The 22,455-nt window shown below is 41.7% G+C and overlaps 2 protein-coding genes and 1 pseudogene across 5 annotated transcripts in view; 1 reads left to right on the forward strand and 2 right to left on the reverse strand.

The window, feature by feature from the left end:
- TAOK1 (TAO kinase 1) overlaps positions 1 to 12,232 on the forward strand; it is a 143,682-nt gene extending 131,450 nt beyond the window's left edge. For 2 of the 4 annotated variants that reach the window (XM_039886181.1, XM_039886184.1), the window contains one exon: positions 3,113 to 12,232. In XM_039886181.1, the coding sequence (XP_039742115.1) occupies positions 3,113 to 3,574 (462 nt within the window). In that variant the 3' untranslated portion in view covers positions 3,575 to 12,232. The remainder of the gene's footprint in view (positions 1 to 3,112) is intronic. The other 2 variants (XM_039886180.1, XM_039886182.1) reach the window with 2 other exon arrangements.
- Positions 2,357 to 2,475, reverse strand: LOC120621257 (uncharacterized; annotated as a pseudogene).
- Positions 12,233 to 14,610: 2,378 nt separating the features above from the next.
- On the reverse strand, positions 14,611 to 22,057 carry ABHD15 (abhydrolase domain containing 15). Its single transcript, XM_039886197.1, has 2 exons — positions 21,161 to 22,057; positions 14,611 to 19,110 (listed from the first exon to the last, which is right to left on the reverse strand). Exons 1-2 carry the CDS (start codon positions 22,009 to 22,011, stop codon positions 18,585 to 18,587), a joined length of 1,377 nt encoding a protein of 458 aa, XP_039742131.1. The 5' UTR covers positions 22,012 to 22,057; the 3' UTR covers positions 14,611 to 18,584.
- Positions 22,058 to 22,455: the final 398 nt, after the last annotated feature.

The following is a 22,455-nucleotide window of genomic DNA, read 5'->3' on the forward strand; positions in this document are numbered from 1 at the left end:
TCAAAGCAATATCTTTTTCCATCCCCTTCCTTTTAGTCTATGCATGTCTTTTAATCTGAAGTGAGTCTCTTGTAGGCAGCACATAGGGGTTTTGTTTTCTTATCCGTTCATCCACTCTATCTTTTAGTTGAGCACTTAATTATTTTCCATTTGAGGTACTTATTGATAGAAATGTAGTTGTTACCATTCCTTATTCCTGTTTTTGACACATGTTTTTTCTTCTTGAAGAAGTCCCTCCAATATTTCCTGTCATACTAGCTTGTTGATGATAAGTTCCTTTTGCTTATTTTTGTCTGGGAAGCTCTTTATCTGTCCTTCAACTCTAAATGATAGCATTACTGGATAAAGTATTCTTGTTTATAGATCCTGGATCTTTATCATGTTGAATATTTTGTGCCAAGCCCTTCTGTCCTGCATAGTTTCTTTTGAGAAATCAGCTGCCAGTCTTATGGATGCTCCCTTGTAGATAACTAACTGCTTTTCTCTTGCTGCTTTTAAGATATTTTTCTTTGTATTTAACCTTTGGCATTTTAATTATGATGTGTCTTGATGTGGGCCTCTTTGGATCCCTGGTTTTTGGGGTTCTCTGAGCTTCCTAGGGTTGTATGTCCATTTCCGTGACCAGGTTAGGGAAGTTTTCCATCATTATTTCTTCAAATAGCTGTTCAACATCTTGTTTTCCTTCAGGTACACCAATCAGATGGATATTTTGACCTTTAATAGTGTCCCATATGCTCCTTAAATTATTTTTATAGTCTTGGCATCTTTTTTTTTGCCATTCTGATTGAGTGTCCTTGGCTTTCCCCTCCTCTAGATAGGTCATTTGATCCTCTTCTTTATTCACTTTGTTTATTCCTTTGTTTATTTCATTTAATATACTTCTCATCTCAGATAATGTGTTCTTCATTTCAGACTCGTTCTCTTTTATAATTTCCATTTCTATTTTTATGTTTTTTATATTTGTTAAAGTTCTCACTGAATTTATCTACACTTTCCAAAAGTTCATTGAGCATCTTTATAACCAGTGTTTTGAACCTTGCATTTGTTAGATTACTTGATTCCGTTATTTCTGGATCTCTGTTCCATGCACTCATATGGTTTCTGATTCTTTGTCTTCCCATTTTGGCTGCCTTTTTGTGTGTTTCTATGTACTAAGCAAAGCTCCTAAGTCTCCCAGTCTTATTAATGTGGATTTGTGAAGTAGGTATCCAGTGGCACAGTCCTGAGAGGGGTTCAGCTGCAGGCCAAATTTAACCCAAGCCTCTTCCCCTCCAGGGCCACCTGTTAAGATTCAGCAAGCAATCCACAGATGCTGTGCTTATAGTTGCCTCAAAAGACCACACCAGAAACTAAAGCCAGCTGCCTCCAGTGTGAGTCTAGGCGCTGCTCAGCAAGGAGCACCTGACTCACTTAGGATATACCTGGATGTGGTTTGTGGGGGGGTGGGCATGAGTTGGGGGAGGTGGAGTTTCAGAGAATCCCCTGGGTAGAGCGACCTCTGTTATCTAGTTTAATGACATCTGGGCTATGGCCATGCTGTGTCAGGTGCACAGCATGGCCATAGCCCAGATGTCATTAAACTGGGAGGGTTCAACAGAGAACAATGGATACCGCCGGCACTTCTGTACAGAGCAAGTCTCGCCTTGGCCCTCAACTCTGACAATGTCTCCCTGTAAGTCCCTGGTGCCCTCTGTGCGCAGCCAAATCGGCACTGGTACTCAGAGCAAGCAGGTCCGTCCGTCACCACGAAAATCCGCTCACAGAGGTGGCCCCTTTAAGAGGTGGCTGCCGCTACTGCAGCCTCCATCTCATTCAGCTGCTCGAGACCCGGCAGCCCCATGTCCTTGCCACGTCCTAACTTCTGCCGTTGCCAGGTGATTTCTTGGATTTCTCCCTAGTTGTATGGCTTGTTCATCTAGATCCCAGGAGATTTTTTCTTGCTCTTTGCTCCTTGTTTCCATCACAACTTTGATTTGGTCATCAGAGGAATGAACAGAGCCTCTTTGATCTACACCATTTCTTTTTCTCTTCCAAGATTGTCCCACTTTTAAGTGATGTATTGATCACTGGGTTCAGGTACAGTCAGTCTGATCATTCATAAAAAGGTTCTCCATCAACTTTTTTTTTCATTGTTGACTTTAGTGTGGTTTTGTAACATTTTTTAAAAAATTATATACAGTCAGCTATATTTATTCGTAATACCTTCCAGTTTTCCAGAACTGATTATGATGGCTACCCAACTACTAATTTGTAGGTATATAGCGTCTCCTAACTCCTTTAGGCGAGGCATCCCTTGGTTGACTTCAAAAATTGCAAGGACCTTGTCAGCTTACAATCCCTAATTTTTTAATTTTTACACCCACAGCACCTGTTCTTCCTAGGTGGTCTCCCATCCAAGTACTAACCAGGCCCGACGCTGCTTAGCTTCTGAGATCAGACGGGATCGGGCTTGTTCAGGGTGACCTGGCCGTAGACAAGTCTACTAACTCTTTAATGAAAACTTTATAGTATTTGTTTTTTTGTTCGTTTGTCACTTAAGGTTTTGGTTCATCTGGACTATGGTATATGATAGGATTCCATTTTTATTTCCAGTTGGCTGGCCAATTGTGCCTGTGTTATTTGTTTAAAAATCCATCTTTTCCCCCATTGAATTGCTTTTGTCCTGCATTAAAAACCTACAAACTGAGATCTGCCTCTATTTCTATTTCACTAATTGTCTATTCCTACACCATCACCATATTAATTTTATTAGAATGATATCACGGTATGTCTGATAAGGCTGGTTTCCCCTTGCCCATTTTCTTTTTCTTTCAACTTTTTACCTAATGGATTTAGTAGCTACCGATGATAAGTGCCTCGATTTATTATTTTAATAGGGCTTATTACTTTTGCTTTTAAAGGCTTGACGTTACACATTTTAGAAATATAAATTATGTATGATTCCTACAGTATATCTCTTTGATTTTTAAATGTACATCCAAATAGCCAGAGTGAACTTCTTTATGATTCACTTCAAACCTGAGTAGTAATTATTGCTTCCTTAGTTTATAGATTTTTAAAAATAAATCAGCTTTCTTTTTGCTTCATCCCTCCCACCCCCAATCCCCAACAGATTGAAGAAGAGATGTTGGCTTTGCAGAATGAACGCACAGAAAGAATACGAAGCCTGCTGGAGCGTCAAGCCAGAGAAATTGAAGCTTTTGACTCTGAAAGTATGAGACTAGGTTTTAGTAACATGGTCCTTTCTAACCTCTCCCCTGAGGCATTCAGCCATAGCTACCCAGGAGCTTCTGGTTGGTCTCACAATCCTACTGGGGGTCCAGGACCTCACTGGGGTCATCCCATGGGTGGCCCACCACAAGCTTGGGGCCATCCAATGCAAGGTGGACCCCAGCCATGGGGTCACCCCTCAGGGCCAATGCAAGGGGTACCCCGAGGTAGCAGTATGGGAGTCCGCAATAGCCCTCAGGCTCTGAGGCGGACAGCTTCTGGGGGACGGACGGAGCAGGGCATGAGCAGAAGCACGAGTGTCACTTCACAAATATCCAATGGGTCACACATGTCTTATACATAACTTAATAATTGAAAGTGGCAATTCCGCTGGAGCTGTCTGCCAAAAGAAACTGCCTACAGACATCGTCACAGCAGCCTCCTCACTTGGGTACTACAGTGTGGAAGCTGAGTGCATATGGTATATTTTATTCATTTTTGTAAAGCGTTCTGTTTTGTGTTTACTAATTGGGATGTCATAGTATCTGGCTGCCGGGTTTTGTTTGGGGTTTTTTTTTTGTTTGTTTAATCTTTTGATAGAAATTATGAAAAGGGGAATCCTGAAAGCTGCAAAAACAGAATGCAGCAAAGTGGTTTGAGTCGTCACTTTTGGGCAACTGTATCCTAAGAAGTTTGTGAAAAGATCTAAAGCCTTTCTCCATATCCCCAATTCTTATGAGCCACTCACAGCAGGCAGCATATGCTGAAACAAGTTATTATGGAAACACACTTGTATCCCCAATGTATTTTCTTTATTAAATTGGTCTGACTTCTCAGCCTCATTTGGAGTAAAAAAAGTGGAAATCCATGAACACTAAAGGATTGCATTGACTTTTTCAGAGTAGAAAACAACTTAGTTCTTTTTCTGAATGCTGCATAGGTGTATCAGTGACTTTTTTTTTTTTTTGGCCATTCAATTGTGCCTTCTTTGTGGCATGGTGAGATGGAGGTGCTTAAAGAGATCGCCAGTGGTGTAGGAATTACATCAACAAACCTGTGAGCCTTCAAAGGAGAAGACCAGAGGGTGAGAGAGGTCCCTGAAAGTTCATATGGTACGGTATGTGCAGCAGCAGAGAGAGGAGATGAAGCTTGTATGTCCTGACGTTTTGTTGCTTATACTGTGATAGTTCATCCTAGCTAAGCTCTATAACTCCCAAGACCCAAACAGTACTTTTACTTTGTACAAAAAAGACATATAGCCAATACAAATCAAATGCCAAAGGTATTTGAATGATGCCATATTTGTAAACTACTATCTATTGGAATTCTCATCACACTACATAGACAGTAATCTGATTACCCCGTTTTGGCTTATGCGATTTCCTGTTTACAAGTAGAATAGCCAATTATTTAAATGTTTAGTTGCCACAGTGAACCAGGAATCACTGAGCCAATGACTACCAGCTGCTGACTAACCTCATCACCACTGTAGATTTTGGTGCATGTGCAGGTCGTCGTCTTTTTTTTTTTTTTATTGCTGTTTTTGTTGCTGTAGTACTTTACAAACTTCTAGTTCCTTGAGACTTAGTGACCATTTGGCATCATGTTAACATCATACAGTAGGAAACACCACTTCCAGAAGTCTCTAGCCCCAGTGCTAAATTACTACTGAAAAGGAACTAGCAAGTTTGGCAAATTAAAAAAGAAAAAGTAAAGTAAGTTATAGTGGTCAGGGAATCTCTTGACAAAAGCTAACATTTTTTTCCAGAGAGGGGCATGTTTTGTTTTGCTTTGCTTTGCTTTTTGTTTTGTCTTGTTTTGCAATGAAGGAATTTTGCAATGCTGAAAGATGTTACTTGGTATTCCAATGCCAGTGTGGAAATTTAGTTGAAGGTGGTTAGGGAGCTATGAGTACTTGAAGGAGAAAAAAAATGTTCTTTCCAGTGACACACCAGAGTTTCTTACAAGTTAATTGTCCTGCCCCCTCCCCAGTTGTCTTGAAGAACTCTTGCTTTTAACTCTGGATCCTACTTTTCATATAGTTTGAGGGGCTCCAAGTTAGAATTCTTTAAATCTCTCTTAGACCAGACTGATGCACAAACAGTAATTTATCACTGTTGAAATCTTGGTTTTCTCAACCAAATTTAAGTCTTCCCCAGGTATATCAGTCCAATCTCCATGAATCTTCCCTTTCAGGAGTTTCTAGCATTCATTTAAAGGTAACTGGAAGAAAAATATTTTAACATAAATATTTTTTAAACTGATAACACAGTAGAATTCATACATAATTTTAGGCAGTGTTTCAGGTAGCACTCTGACACATTGTCCTCTTGGCTATGCTTGAGATCACCAGTTTTTAGTTGAACATGGCATGTATTTGTCATATCTAATGAAAGGAGCTTTTAATTTTCTCAGTTTTTTGTTTTGTTTTTTTTTTTTGCATTCAAATATTATACAATATTTTAAACAAATTGAGATATCTACCTATTTGGAGGAAAATGATAGAAGAGAGCTTGTTAGCCCCTCTGTACTGGAGGGGTGACCTAGGGAAGCAGATCAGTTTTGTATACAAACCTCTTTAAAATCCAAAGTATTACCAATGATACATGTTAAAGTCCACTTGTGAACTTAAATTAGTCAAACTGAGTTACTGAGTTCATGCAGAACATATGTACTCGCAAAATCGGGACTGAATACTGACGCCAAATGTCTTATCTGGTAGGACTTTGTATCTGATTTACTTGTGTGGCAACCAGTTTTACATGTAGTTCATGAGTATACATGGTTTATTCCATTAAATTTTAATTAAAATATATACAGTTTGTAAAAATGATTCAAATTAATTGGTTTGTGTGTGTTTATAAAATCTCACTTCTGAGGAATCTCATACATTTTAGGAATCATCAAAGAGTAAAGCTTGTAGCAGGAAAATTTGAAAGGTTTTGAGAGATCCTCAAGAAAGAAGCAGGCACTTTCTGAATCAGTGCGCAAATGTCAGCATTTGATCAAATTAATACTACCTCCTCCCCAAGTGTTTGTGTTCACCCGATATACATGTATTTAAGAAAATTAAAAGTGTGGGAAATTTGTCCAGCGTATCAGAAAGTCGTAAATGCTATATCTGGTATCCAGAGCTTGGCAGTAAAAAATTTATTGTGTTTACTGTCTCTCCCTTTCTTTAGTTAGCATTTTTAAAATGCAAAACCCCATATCTTGAAATATATTATTCCTAATTGGTTCCCCTTCCTTTTGCACATATTTTTTCCTCCCTTTATTTTAATTTCAGCTCTAACACTAGATTATAGTTTCTTCGTTATATAGATAATGTTAGCTGGAAAGTATGTTTATATTATTTTTATTCAGAGCTGCCATTCTTTTTAGTCATTTCTATGCCTAGAGGCGAATAGCCCTGCATTTGATGCCACACCCACAAGTATAATATACTTGGTACTCTGGGCCAAGGATTTATTTGTAAATTGAACTCTTTAGCATAGTCATGATGATTTTCAGCTGCCCAGACATCAGGTAAACACCGTTCAGTACACTAAAGGAACTGTCTTTGACACCCTTCCACTCCACCTACTCACCCCCTTTTCAAAAATCAAAAACTCTGTGAGTGTCTTTCAGACCATAAGACAGACTTTAGTAACTTTCTACTTCTTTAAGTGCTAAATGTCTGGCATTTTAAACTTTTATAGAATACATTGTGTTAGACACTGGAATAATACTGTTTATTTTCACCTGTGAAAAATGACTTTATTGTACTTGAAACACCTCCTTTGCATTTTCTCCATTTGTGCCATTCACTAGTGGAAATAAATTGTATTATACCATGATCTACTGGCTTTTTAAAACTGTGTTAAATATGCACATTTTTGGTATAGCTGTTATCATTTGTATGTATATATTGTATATACATATGCGTGTCTGTATGTATGTACAGATAGATGGATATAACTCATACTGTACATTTCCATCAGGGCACTTAGGATTCTGTTATTTTGTTATTTCAATCCTCAGTTAAGGCAAGTATGCATGTGTTTAAGAAAGTAATCTGGGTTGATATTTATGAGAACATGGTCATTAGATGGAGTCTTTTCTTTTTTTAATCCCCTCTTAGCACTTGTGTGGGTGGAAAGAAAGTTAAGTAAAATGTGGAACCATAAATTGCAATGCAGTAAAATAGTGCTGGTGAAGGAGCCAGTTTCTATGGGTTTACGTCATGATGCAATGAAAGATAAGTGATGCAGAGAGAAGTGAACCATGGAAATTAAAAGCACTGGTGGTGATTCCTCTGCAAAGATGATAAAAACCAGTAAATCACACAAACTTCATGTGCACTCATACATATTTCTTAATAATAATTATTATTAATTTTGCTAAACCAAAACAGCCAAGAAAAGAATTACTGCTAAAGCATCTAAGGTTCTACAAATTGTAAAATGAACAGGAAATGGCCACTGGGAGAGAAGGATATGGTATTGGCGTGGGGCTTTCTCCCTTTAGCTGCCTCTTCTTGCTTGGTAATAGTAAGGTTTTTTGTGCACCTTCCACTCCTTCTGAGCCGCTACTATTCAAGCAGAGATTTGGCCCAACACAGCTACCCTTTCCTAGGACGTTTATATGGTCCTGTTTTGTCCCATACTTACAATGTGAAGTGACTAGTGCATATTCAAGTCAGAAAATAATATATTTAAGGTATATAAGTGTGAATCTCCTATAATGATGGAAGAAGAGGTTCTTGTTTCTTAGATAGAAAACAGCCTTTTCTAAGGAACAAAACCAAAACCTGGCTGTCATCTTTGAGCTGCTTACCAAAATACAGATCATTATTCAAGAAGAACAGATTCTCTTTTGTTTTCCTTCATCTAACATGATAGTGCCCCCAACTAGGTTGTAGCATTGCCATTGAAAAGGCACTCACTCTTAGTTGTTAAGAACTGGACATTTCCCATCCTCAGATTCCTTAAAGATGGAAGAGTGTGCTGTACACTTAGCAGACTTGCCTCTTGTATGCAAGGACTACTGATTGAAGTCTGTTTTGCTGTGTGTCTGGTTATGTTGTCTGCACTTTTATGAAATCACTACAGTAGATCTACATTGGAATAACTAATGAAATAAGTTTTAAACACTGTCTAGAAAAAGAAAGTGAAGCTGAGAACTCTTCCTTTATTGTGCATTTTTATTTTCTACTGAATTCCGATAGCCCCCTTTAAAGTCACGTTGAATAATTTTCCCCTCATTTATATTCAGACTTCCAAATTTTCACCCATGCAAGGGAAGAGAACCCATTTGGCCTAATGGTAGCCTTCAGGTTATAAGAAATATATAAATTAGTATGCACCTTATCTGCCTGTTGTGGGTTTCTTAAACTTGCACTTCCTTCTCACCTACCCTAAAGTAGATACCCTTTAAAGAAAATGAAGGCAGAGAATTAAAACTGGGGAGCCATTTACTATGTCACCAGCACTGTTAACTGTTTTCCCAGCAATCGTAACTTTTTGAAGTTTCAGAGATTTTTGTGTGTGTATGTGTATATGTAGCTGTGTTGGATTTGTTTTGTTTTTAAATATACAAGAGATTCTTCTTTGAATAGAGAAAAAGGTTAATCTTTTCTGAAACAAGATACCCACTGGATATACTAATCTGAACATCTATAGGTAGTTTGCCATGAAAAAGTGGAGAGAAGATGAGACTTCTGAATGAATGAAAGGGTATCTCAATGCCCAATAATTTCCCCCAAAGTACGGGTAATTTCAACCTGCACAGTTTCCTTTTCACTCATAGTTTTTAGCAATTGTGAGTGAAAATTCATGTAATTATCTGTAAATATGTAGCTAACAAATTGACCTAGTTTCTGTATTTTTGTTTGTTTTTGTACTAAAGTTTATAAGTCTGTGCCAGCTAGAGAGGAGTTGCTGTCATTGCTGGTTGTGGTCCTAGCATCTAACCCTGAAACTGTCCTAGATGGCATTTTTAGAATTAATGCTTAATGTTGTTAAACAGGGAAATGATGTTTAATCATTGGTCAGATTTAAAATCTTTCGAAGTGAAGTCATTTAATATAATGATTACATGTCCTCAATCATAAATGAGGTAGGGAGCCTCCTTCCCCCAGTGGCCATGTTTACAGAAGTGTGTTTTGTTGATAAAGTGCAAGAGTTTTAATATTCATGTAAATTATGCAGGTAACATTATGGCTTGGAACTGTTTATTGGGCGCTCTAGCTGAATTTTCAAATGAAATGAACTATTCGTATTGTTGGCACATTGATCCCATTTCTGGAGCATTTTTCCTATTTCGAAAAATACCTATATTCTTTTGTCATTATCCCCACTTAACTTTTTTCCGATATGCCTTGTAACCTAAGATCGTTAAATCTGATGAACATAGACAAGGGAAATGCATTTTTAAAAATCCATGAACCCTCATTTGTATGCTTTCAGTACTTGGGTTAAATGTTTCTATGGCAACTCTGAGGTCAGTGGAGTTTACGAATTAGATACGAATGTTAATGAAAAGTGTGTACTCTGCTTTTGCACGGCTTGGCTTAGCATCAGAGGTATATTAGGGCCACTTGAAAGCATGAAGGCCAGTTGTACGGGAACAGGTTTCTCTCAGTGGCACATTTTGCTTTTCCTGAGCCCTCAAATACGTTGCCTCAGCATGAACATTATTGATACTATAAATTGCACATGGTCATGGAGTGAGTTGTGTGATTAAAAAGATGTAACTGCTTAATGTTTGCAGATTCTGGCTGATCCATGTGACTGGCGCATATCAAACACACAGGGAGTGGGGGGGTGGTACTGGAACCCTTTTAACTCCTTTTTTTGTCATAGACAAGTATAGTTAGTTTCAGATATTGGCTGCCCCTGGTATGTTGCCAGACAGCTCTTTTTTGGTGTCCATTCCAAATGTGCTTCCTTGCATTTCATATCACATAATACCACTCCTCCCCAACATTTTATGTGTTATACTTTTTATTCCACATTAAATGGGAATCGTGCCTACTTAGAGTGTCCCTCCAATTAATTACATACACGTGTCCTAAAATAATCCAAGCCAGAGATACAAGGTGGGAAATTAAAAAAACAAAAAAAAACAAAAAAAAAAACAAAGTCCACTTGAGGCCAGTAATTTATCAGACAAGGTATTTTATCACATTATCTTGACACTTGATATATGAGCCTATTAAGAGTTGCAGGTGGTTTCATAGAGCAAAATCCAAGTGAAAGGGATATTTGGGGTTTCTATTAGGAGATAATTTTGTGCTTATTTTACCTTTCCTTTTATGATCCTTCTCTGCGAGGTTAGACTAGGTTAATTTTCCAAATTAATTTTATTTTGTCTTTTATCTTTTAGAGAAATTTTTACAAAAGCGATGGTCTGATGTAAATAACATTTTTAAGTATAGTGCACATAACTTCCCCAGATTATTCCAACCTGATAATTTGTAAATGCTTTAGAGTTTTTTAAATTAACAGTTGTGTTGCTAAATCCTATTTATGTAAGTCTGCTGAAATTTTTAACCCATTTAAAACTTAAGACAAACATTTAAATAATGGATGGGTTACACTGAGTTATTAAGCTTTCAGAACCCCCTTGTTTTAGTATATGAAAAATATAGCCTAATGCGCATTAATGAGGTTGGAGAGACTATGAGAAATATGTATAGTGTATATTTTAAAACAGCTTTGCTTGTATTGTGAAGATTTAAAAACAAACTTGAGATTTTTAACGTAATTATTAACACAGTTTTAACATAAGTTATCCCACTGGGTTTAAGAGCATCTTGAATGTATAATCCTTTTTTTGTAACCCAGGTCGGTTTCTGCTTTTACCAGTCATACAAACATTTTATTTATGTTTTTAGTTTTATATACTAATTTCCCTTTGTTTTCCTCAACCAGCATGATTTTTTTTGCACATGTAGAAATTTTTAAAAAGAAAACTTAATACATCATTTTCTCCGGGTTTTCTTCACTTCTCCCTTCCTTTCCACTAACTCCTTACCTTAAAGGCCATATCGCTCCATTTGCATTATTTGTGCAAATGCCAGGGTTGGTTTTTATTTTTATTTTTGCTATTTACTTAAAAAAACGAAAATGCTTCAGTCAATTGCTTTTTTATTTAAAAAAAGAAAAAAAAGAAAAAAAGCTGTAACCTTATCATTTCTGAGTAGACCATTGAGAGATGAATGCACACCTGTAATAGCCCAAGACCAGCTTTGGTGGCTAAAGGGAATGTTTTAACTAAGCAAGAGTTTCTTTTCTAAAAGTGGTATATATTTATTCACAATCTCTTTAAGCTATTCCCACAAGTCAGGGGTCCAGATAAAATGAGGGTTATCAGCTAACTGATATGTTATCATTGAGGTTCATCAATGAATTTGTACATTTCTAGTTCCCTTTGGTGAAGGGAAAATGATGATTTTGCAAGACCTAGATTTTGGCTTGGTTTCTTGCCTCCTTTTTTGGCAGCCTTCATCTTCTCATCTCCTAAAGCCCTTGAGCCTGTAGGGTTTTTGTAGTGGACAGAGGGCTTGTGGTCTTTTAAAACTAGGACTGACTTTTTGGTGAGCAATTATCCTGTTGAAAGTGATGTTCTGCCACTTTACCGATGACTAAGTTTAAATACACACAGTCCTCTCAATTTTCGGACCAAACAAACGCCCACAGTGGAGGCTTACCAAGGGTTGCAATGAGGAAGAAGCCTCTCCCTCACTGTCAGCACCAGCTGGTAAAGGTGACTGTACAGATGTGCATTTTCCTTTTGGTAGACATGGTCCACAGCTCTAACTGGTAAGGCTTATTGTACAGTATATTGTCAGTATTCTTCTGGTTCAACATACCTTATAGTTCATATATAACCTGTATTAATTGTATAGATTGTGCATTTAAAGCTGTTACCAAGTTGTCAGAACATAAGGTTACATGTAATATTTTGTTTGTAAGTATCCTTTGTATCATAGCAAAGGAAATGTTTAAAAAATCAACTGTAATAAAGTAATTTTAGTACACAGAGTGTCTGCTCAGTTTTTTTAAGTAATTTTATTCTCATAAAGATAAAATATATTTCAATTCAGTGACTATTGGATAATTACTGAATCTCATGTACCGTGCTGGATGTTAGGCTTATAAAAATGAATACGATTATGGGTAAGAATGAAACTCTGATATAGACATAAACCCTCTAGTCTAATTTCCTCAAATTCTATTTGCCCAGAGAGTGAAGTGGCCTATTGGTGTGTGGGTGTGAGATGATTCTTTAGGTTCTAACAGTTTGATGCAGGTCCTTAAGTTTCATATTGACCTATTTGTGGTCTACATAACTACAACTCCTCCCACATATGGACACACAGATATGTGCAGTTCTCAGACCTTGCACAAAGCTTCAAAAGGTGGTTTCATATGGGCCTATCTTTCTAGATTGGAAAAACATCACATTTTAGCCCTGTGTGAAGCAGAATATCTAATCCAGTTTAAAACACAAAGTGACATTTTTGTCAGAAAGCTAATTTGGGGGGAGGGGTTTCATGGACTGGGGTTATGTATTTTTTAGTTAGAAAATGGTTTTTTTAAGTGTCATTTTCAAAAATTAGTGGGATTACCTGCTTTATTGAAGAGAAGACTATCAAGAAATGGTGTTTTTAACTTTTTAGTATAGCATTTTAATTCCTAGAATGTTGGTAGTCAGCTATTTTGAAATTAACTAACATTTATATAATGTTTAATTTGCCTGGGTCAAACAACTATGTGGCAGAGCCAAGATTAGATCCCAGGTCTCCTATCTCCAGCATTTCCAACATCCCACCTTGAATTTGGAGGAACTCAAAAAGGGTTTAATTTTAAAAAAAAAAAAAATTCTTTCTGCTTTATCCCCATTATTGGGCTCTTCAAACTATAGTGAAAGGAGAGTATCATAAAACATGTGCTTCTACCTTGTATCCTATGTCAACAACACAAATGTCATTGGCTAAACACATCAAAGATGTTCTTAGTTATGCTTAGGGTTTAAAGCCTGTCCTACTTGACTATAAAAGAAATATAAACATAAATAAAAATTGACCACAGTGGTCAACTAACTCCATAGCCCCAGTGGTTGTAAGCTAGTACTATCACCTTCATCTCTGTCAGTAATTCCAGCTGTAGAACTAGGGTTTTCTGTATGCATTATGGGCAATTAGTGACTAGTCGCTACTATATTTTCAGGTGCTTGTTTTTAATAAGTAGATGGAGACAAGGCTGCTGAGGGTGCTAAGGCTATGCAAGCTATAAAATAACTTTAGGGGTGTCATTTCTAATTAATGTGTATGGCTCCTCCACAGAGTTGTGCACTCCAGCAGCTCTGAAGACATTCTTTACCGTTTTGTTAAAACGCTTTACATAATGGAGTCTAAAATGAGCATTATTTACTGTCATCCAGTGAATGACTGGGAAAAGGCAAAGTATGGCATAAATAGCACTGATTTGGGTTCTGGTTTTCTAGCCTCACCATACTAATTGCGAGAAAAGTCACATCTCAGAAAATTCATCCATAAGAAATAGGAAAATAGATGGGTTTTGGCCAGAACAAATGAACTGGTGTGAAACCTATGAGCTATAACATGGTTCTCAGAGTGAGTGAGTGAGTGTGTGTGTGTGTGTGTGTGTGTGTGTGTGTGTGTGTGTGTGTGTGTTTGAGCCAGGAGTGGGGAGACTGCCCTCAACTGGGCAATCCAGGCCCCAGCCTGTGAGCCTCAAAAGGTGCTGCTCTTTCAGGCCCTTTCTAACTTTGCAGTAGAACTTATAACTGGAACTTCTCAGCCTTGTAAGAATTGGAGAATAGATTCTGATCTGAAAGCAGATGCCACCTCACCAGAAAGGCCTTTGAACTCCAACTGAGGAATTAAGTAGACATGGAGACTGGGATCTCCCTGCTTTTACTATCTCATTACATCCTAACCCTTCCTGAATTAAGACCTATTCACAGTCTCAGTCTTTTCATATGGAACAACTCTATAAAATAATTTTTCCAAGGACATACGAGTCACTGATAAAGTAGAAACTAGAACTCACATCTCCAAACTACTTCGGCACTCTCGCCAACACAATTTACTAATTGGCCACTGGAAGATATCTCTCTAGGTACCATTGATGATTAGAGAATTTTGAACCTGCAGGGAAATTATTAACCTAGAGGTAGAGGCCTGGTTGTTGATTAAACAGAGCCGCCATTGGTTAGTGACAGGAGACCCAGGGCTAGATCTACAGAAGTGAAGCAACAACCAGTGAAGAGAGAATGTGCAGGGAAGCTCTGTTAATTCTACAGATAGGTAAGCATGGCTCAGTACACAGAGGACTTCAGAAGATAAACAGCACATTTGTTTCTCGAGATTTAAAAAATAATGACATTCCATTGTTGCAGGGAAACTGCAATATATTTACTATTCAGAGGCAAACAAGTTAGGTTTTTATTCACACTAGTAATACACACTGAGGCAAAGTATTACCTTATTACACGGGAAGGGTGGAGGGGCTAGAGGCATTTATTTTTGATGTGTTAGTGTCTTTTATTGTTTATTTTAATGAAATTCCACTTTTCCTTCCAACTTTTAGCTCTTCTTGGACACTTTATAGCATAATTATTGGATATCTTAAAAACAACCTCTGGTCCCTTTGGTAGGGTGATTTTCATTAAAATCTTTACGTCATCTCCCAACTCCCAGAATCCAGATCAGGTCTGTGATCTCCTGATCCTCAAGCACATAACTCAGCCAGAGGTCTTTATAACCCACTGAACTCCTTAGCATGATTTTAACTCACTGACTCTCAGATGTGTTATGTGTAACCTAAGCCACCCTTATTTATCAGCACACGTCCCTTCCATGATGTATGCCAAGTGGCAGTCTAGCTTGCACGTCCTACCAATGATGTGGGATTTACTGCTTCCTATGGCATTCATTCCATATCTGGGCACTCAGACACTCCCTAGGTATAACTTCTCAATCTCATCTCTGCCAATTGTGATAACTAGTGAAAAAAAATTCCGATGCCATCATTGGTGGCCTTGCTGTAGAATCATAAATACTCCTATCAGCATTGTTACCAAATTCTACCAAAGTGGCCAAGTGTATCTGCTTGAGAGCAATTCATGCTAGAGTTCATTTGTAAAGGAAGATACCTTGGCATTACTGAGGGTGACTGACTGACAGGATCTTGTGGTCTGGGTGGAAGATGAGTACAGAGAAGCTACTGACTCAAGGGTGGTTTTGAGGTTATATATGAAGCCAAGATAACACTTCCTGTGTCAAGACCTCTTTTCTAACAGTTTTCAAGTCTTAGGAAGTATATCTTCACTCAAAACAGAGATGATGTCTTCACAGTGTCAGGATTTGGTGCTTTCTTTTTCATACTGTTGTCTCCAGCCAAGCCACGCTGGAAACCTATATATAAATACATAAAATACTAAATCTTCAAGAGAAGTTATAATATAGCACAGTCTTCAGTATCAGAGGTCAGAACTTAGTAGAACTCAAATCTTCAGAGGCAGTTGTCTGTTTCCTGCATTCTGATCCAATGGGTAGAGCCAGAAGACTCAGTCTCTACTTCTGAGATAATTAATGCCTCCTTTAAGTCACTGGGATTTTTTTTCCCCCTTCCCATTTGAAGGTGTTTATAAATAATGAAGAGACCAAAAGGGAGACAAACAAATGAATGAGGCCTGAGGGGATTGCTAAAGACATGCTACCTGGAAAACTCCAACTCAGTGGTACTTCTTTGGGTTTTGTTTTGTTGTTTCTTTCTTGCTTTCTCAAACTCATAATGTGTCATTTTGTTCAAGGACCACACATTCTCTCAGAATAGTGTATGTGGGGTTCCTTCGGCTGGTTCCATATAATTAACTATTAATCATCATTAGACTGAAGGACAGGGTTTTAAAAACCTGCTTGAACAGGAACTACACTTTCTGGGCAAAAATGAGCTAAAAAGCAGTGATGCTGTCAAGCAATGAGGGGAAGATGAGAGAGAAGTATCTTCCTGAGATAAGCTAAGAGCACATCTGGCACAAGGGACATGGAGGAGAAATACTTAAGGGTCATGAGGATTGTGGGTCCGAGGGAATTAATGAAACCAGAACTAGGGCTGTCCTGCCATTCTGAGAGCTTTAAGACACACACTTTCTCTCTCCCTCCCTCCCTCCCTTCCTCTTCCTCTCTCTCTCTCCCCCTTTCTCTCCCCCGCCCTCTCCTACCAGAGAGATAGACAAAGAAAGCTTGTGAGGAGATAAATATATGTATGTGTATGTATGTATGTGTATGTGTGTATGTATATGAAAGGAAGGGAAAGGAAAACCAACCACGATTTCTCAGAAAGCTATTATCTTAAAGAACTAGAGTTCTGTGGTATCTGGCCTAGAGAAACAATACAGATTTAGCTCTTAGAGGAAATTTCAGCCAGAAAAGGGAGTGTTTAAAACCCACTGGGCTGCTTCCCATTTCATGTTCAGTTCTGAATGATCCTAGCTAGGGTCCTGCATATGGCACTGCAAGATCCTAGTTAACTAAAATCCCCACTGTACCAGACCTGGGGGTGGGCAGTGACCTAATGTAATTCTCCCTCACCACACCTTACACAGAGGCCATTAACAAGCAGGATCGTGGCTTCTTTGAATTTCAGTTCCTTGTTTCTCCTGCTCAGAAATGGTGAAAGAACATTTGATGATGAATATTAAGAAGGTGGAGCAAGATGGTGGAAAGAAGGGAGGTAATTTTTTTTTCATGACAGGAGAATGGGTCTTAGACAATTGAGTGTTGTCTGCATTTCAGTTTAGATTCTTGGATAGCTCAGAGTTTCTTATTTGACCTAGAAGAACAAACCTGAAATCATGGCCCAGTAAGTCTTCATACCAAGCCTAGGACATGGCTTCAGTAAACATCTTTCTTCTTTAAAATTGCTTTGCTGTTTGTGAGGCCAGGATGGAGCTTCTGTCAAAACAGGTGCCCTCTTTCTCAACGACAAACTAAAGTAAAACTTCAGGGCAAAGCTCTTAGCAGCATAAGGAAGCAGATGTCCAATTGTATTGTTCAATGGCCTAATCCAAACCAGATTGTATGGATCAATCTACACAATCTGCCTTATCTTACTCTGGTCTTCAGTATTATTCCTCATAAAACCAAACACTCAGCCACCAACTGGCCAGATCCAAGAAAAAGCTTTTTCTGCATCTACATAGATGGCCTTTTAAATAATTGAACAGAAAAAGCCTATAATAGTAATGTGAAGTATTCATAAATTTCTGAGTCAGCTCTAGCCAATCTCTTAGAACTTTTGTTTTCTCTGGTCCCAGTTGTTTGTCTAGGCTCTAGAGAAGGAGAAGTAGTAGTATGGTTAGAAAAGGGGGCAGCTAACCAGAAAAGCCCTAAGATATGAAGTTTACACTTTTCACCACTTGGAGAAAGCCCAGATCACAGGAGAAAAGCAGTTCTGACTAGGGCTCTCTGGAGTAATCCCCAGAAATGGTACCAGAGGGAGTTGCTAGAGTGCCTGAGAGTCTGGCTCCTTGAGCCATAGTCTAGCAAACTGCATGCAAGGACTTCCTGTTCCTAAAATTGTTGCAATCTGTCCAGTGAGGCTCAAGGTCCTAGGCTAAAGTTGCAAATCAGCCCCATTCCCAACCTAGACTTCCAGAAGTCGTCTGAAAGGTTGGATCGGAGTAGTCCATACATAGGCAGGCATTCACTCTCTCTACCCTGTCACTCTCACCGGCTCAGACGCAGCACTGCACTTACTGCCTCTGCTGCTTTTCTCACACTCATGCAAGATAGACGCAGCCACGCAGGCCTGTGAACCCAGCTTCCACAGCTGCCACCTCATGAAGTCAGCAGAGTGCCATAACTGCAGAATGAAATGAGGGAAGTGGGACTGAGACAGAAACATCCTGTCTTCACTACATCAAGTGGCTTCAGCCTGAGAATCAGAGTCACAGAGCTGATTATTTATGTGGGACACAGCTGCCCATTGCCACACATAAACTCATCTTCTTTGTAGTCATGGCTAGAGAGAGTCCATGGGCTTAAATGGTACTATTCTTTGACTTATCAGTCAGTGACAGGAGACAGTGACTGGGAATACCCACCCAGCTGCTGACCAGCGTGAGCAGGAATCTGTTGAGCAGAGCCTGGGCAGGAGTTCTGCTCAGGATAAGTGAGCAACAGCTAGCTGGACATTCCATCTCTTTCCACAGATCAGTTTAAGAAAAAAAAAAAAGGGCTGAATCATTAGCAAAGACCTGGAGCTGCTTGTCCCATTCAGGCCTCACCACCTTTTCAGGACTCTGCCATGCCCAGCTCTGTCCTTTCTTGCAGGATGGGCGGGTTCTTGGGCCATGTCTCACCTTGTATAAGATCGCTTCCAGCTAAAGATCTCTTCCAGGCTGGAGGAGGGAGAGACCTCCCGCTTCTGCAGGGTTCCCCAGCGACGCCGGCCCCCCAGGAAAGAAGCTCGGTGCCTGCTCAGCCCTTTCATTCTCTCTTCTGTTCGGAAGAACTCAGTCAAGGCCCGAAAGTACTCCAAGATGACCTCATGGCTCCAGGCTGGCAAGGGTTCCTGACGCAGGAAGCCACAGTGGCCTCCACAGCGACTGAGCAGGAGGAAGAAGTAGGGGTTGCTGTGAAAGAGTTCAGTGGGCAGAAAGTGGTCTGGGGGCCCGCACACAGGGTCATCAGCACTACAGATACACAGCACAGGTACAGCTGCCTCATCCACATCCCGGAGGGGGTCGTTGTGGTCCCAGTAAGTGTCCCAGCTGATGGGGAAACTCTTGGTATGGCAGAAGAGGGTCTCCTCAAACTCTCGCAGGGAGCGGCTCCTAAACAGTTTGCTAGTGTCCACTGTGTCCTCCAGGGCCGTGGCGTACCTGGCAGCAGGAAGTCGAGTGGGGAAGGCAGGAAAGAGAGAGAAGAATTAGAAAACAAATTAACAGCAGAGGTTACAAAGTGGCAGCCCACAGACCAGATTCTGCGCATAAAGGCTTTCTTTGGCCATATAGTGTTTTCTAAAACTTCCATTTCATTGTCATCATTTAAAATCTGGAGATTTTACATAAAATGCAGCTCTCTGGCTCCTCTAGGGAAACGAGAAGATCTGGCCACACAAGTGGGCATTTCTGAGGGGAACAATCGGGTATTTTCTCCCTTCTTCCTGTGTCACAGTTCTTACCAGGCCTGCCATTCATCATTACCTGCCCAGTCCTGGGGCAGCATTTGACTTTACAGGCACTAAGCTACAGTGATAGCTCCCCTCCTGACTTCAACTTCTGACCCTCTGTGGGGAACATGCTATGAACCGTCACCTCCTGAACCCCTCCTAAAACTCATAGGTTCAGACTATCCAAAGCAGCAGGTGTCACCTGCCCCCCATCATTAACATTTTACTTTAGGTTGTATTAGTTTATGTTTTAAAAACTAATATGCTATCCAGATAATGACAGCTAAGTGTAACCTTGATCAGTGAGGCAGAAATTTCTAGAGGGGGCTGGGTGGCAGAGAAAGTGTCAGGAGTGTAATTAATTTACAAGGTGATTACCAAATGGGAGCCTGAGAGCAACTGCTCTGGGGAAGAAGGACATCTTTGCTGTTGCCACCTCACTAGAGAGGGCCTGGCACCCTGACAAGAAGGCCAGGATGGGCAGCTCAGACCTCTGAGTGGATCAATCCATCATTAGCCCATTGAATTTGGATATTTATCTCCTACGAACATTCAAAGAGGCTTGCCCTGAGTTTCTATGGGCAGTGCAATTTCTAAAGGGTCAGTTTTCCTCTCTACTTCCCTGAACTTATTCTCCAGCTGGTGCCAGGGTTAGCACTAGTGGTGGTCATTTGGGGATGGAAACTGGCAATTAAGCCATATGAGAGCACCTTGCCTCCCCAGACTGCTCTGTCAGCTCAGAGTTGCCATGGCAGCATGCTATTGTCGAGCTCAGGGTTTGACCATCTTAGAACAAGAGGCAAAATGCGGCAAGAAAAGAAAATCACAAGTGCCACCATTTATTGAGCACCTACACAGTACCAGGCCCTCACTTCTATTATATTATTTGTGCTTAAAACCACCTTGGGAGGTAGTTATTAACTCCATTTAACTGGAGAGAGAAGTGAAGCTCCAAGGGGTTAACTGAATTGCTGGAAATTTAGGATTTGAACCCCATATCCCAGGTCTTTCTGCCGCATCACACTGTTGCTGTAATATCTTTGGCCTCATTCTGCCATCTCCTAGGAAAACAGAAGTGTAAGCTGAGGACTGGTTATGTGCTGTGAGAATGTCACTCCAGCTTTCTCAGTGGAAAAATCTCACCTGTCACCATGGTGGTAGGGTAGAGTGTTCTCTTTTTAGAGATTTAAGAAAAAACTTATGTTTAAATATTCTTTAAATTTTTTTTTGCATTAAATATTGAGCACATACCTAGGAATATGTAAAACATTTGTCAGGTCTAAAGTATTTTAATAAATCAAATACCACCTAATTTCTGACTCCTGTCACCTCCAGGCTCAGAGACTATAAGGAAACATTCCAGGCAGATAATCATTTGCAATTGCTTCCAGAGCCCTCTTTGCTGTAGACTAAGTGGTAAATGTCAGGCGCTGTCTCTGCTGCGGGTGGGGCAGGTGCTCAGGTTGCTAGGACACGGTGGGGCTGAAGTGAGGCTAGGGGGCCCAGGGCAAGAGTTCCTGTTCTAGCATAATGATGCTGATGAGTCGTCTACGGCTTTTAAACCTGCTTTCCTGTTTCTGTCTGGAGGGTTTGGACAGCTTCAGAAAGTGTGCGAGGAGAACTTTGCCCATATTGCCCTAAGGCTGTTTGATTCAATACAAGGCAGAGCTGTATCTACTCAAGACCCCTGTTCTTGGGTGAGCCCAAGACCCCTGTTCGCCCTCTCCTCCCCTTGTCCGTCTGCGGTCTTCGTCACCTACCTGCTGAGGGCGATCTTCTGGTGGAGCAGAAAGCCCCTCTCGTAGGGCCAGGGCAGGCCGGCCTCAAACCACTCGCGGCAGCGCAGCACTGGCGAGATGCAGGCGGCGCCCGTCACGTAGCTGGAGGAGCCGCACTCGCCCAGGTAGGACAGCAGCAGCGCCGAACCCGAGCCCTCGCTCACCACAAAGAGCGGAGCCGCGGGGTGTCGGAAGCGGATGTAAGTGACCGCCTCTTTGAGGTCCGACGGGTCCCCGAAAGGCTGCAGCCGGGGATTGACCAGCGGGCAGCCGTGGTGGCCACGGCGGTGGAAGATGACCGGGTAGTAGCCGCGCTCCAGGGCGAGGAGGCAGAGGCCGAGCACGTTGCGAGTGAGGCGCCCCCACGCATTGGGGATCACTAGCAGCACCGGCGGAAGGCTCCCGGCGTTGGTGACCCGGCGGCCCCGGGCGCAAGGTCCCACCACCCAGTCCAGGGCCACCAACCCGTCGTCAGCCAACTGCAGATACTCCCGGGCCAGCTCGGGACCCGGCCCCACCGGCAACACAAAGTGGCAGAGGGTCTGCAGGTGGGGCCCGCAGAGCCAAGAGCGCGGGCCCGGCTCAAGCGCTGCCGAGCGTCGCAAGGCGCGCAGAAGGCACTGGGCCAGCGCCGACGGCTTACAGATGAGCCTGCACCCGCCGGGCAGCGGCTCACGCCCGTTGCCAAACTGGTCGTCGTCCTGTCCCCGGGTGCCCGGCAGGGTCCCGTCTCCGACGGCACGACTCCCGGGACGCCGCAGCCGCGGGGCCAGCAGGCCAAGGAGGGCGAGCGCGGCCAGGAGCAGGACGAGGGCGGCGCCCCACGGCGGCATGGCGAGGCAGGAGAAGCCGCGGCGGGCGGCGGGCGGCGGGCGATGGGGCCGTCCCCTCGGCGAGTTCCCCGCTCTGCCCGCGGCTCCGCCCGGCCGCGCGCGGCTGCCCAGGGCCCTCCCGCGCGCGGGGGGGGCGGGGCGCTCGGGATTGGTCGCGGCCCCTCAGAGGCAGCCAGTTCGGGCCCGGCTCCCCTCACCCGCCCCCCACTCCCGCCCCCAGCCCTTTGTACAGCGATTGCGACAAGCAGGAGCAGAGGGTGAAAGGAGTGGAGGCCACGCAGAGGGAGCAAGCACGCGCCGGAGAGCCGGAAGGGAGCGGGGAGGACAGCGAGCTGGGGACTGGGGTGTTGGCGGCAGATAAGTGGGGAGACTCCGAGACTGAGGCTTGAGGAGCCAGGACGAGCATGAGTCCGCTGTCCCCGCTCCTCCGCCCCGCGCTGTGTA

This window comes from Pteropus medius, unplaced genomic scaffold, assembly GCF_902729225.1.
Source record: "Pteropus medius unplaced genomic scaffold, Ma_sr-lr_union100, whole genome shotgun sequence".
NCBI classification, from domain to species: Eukaryota; Metazoa; Chordata; class Mammalia; order Chiroptera; family Pteropodidae; genus Pteropus; species Pteropus medius.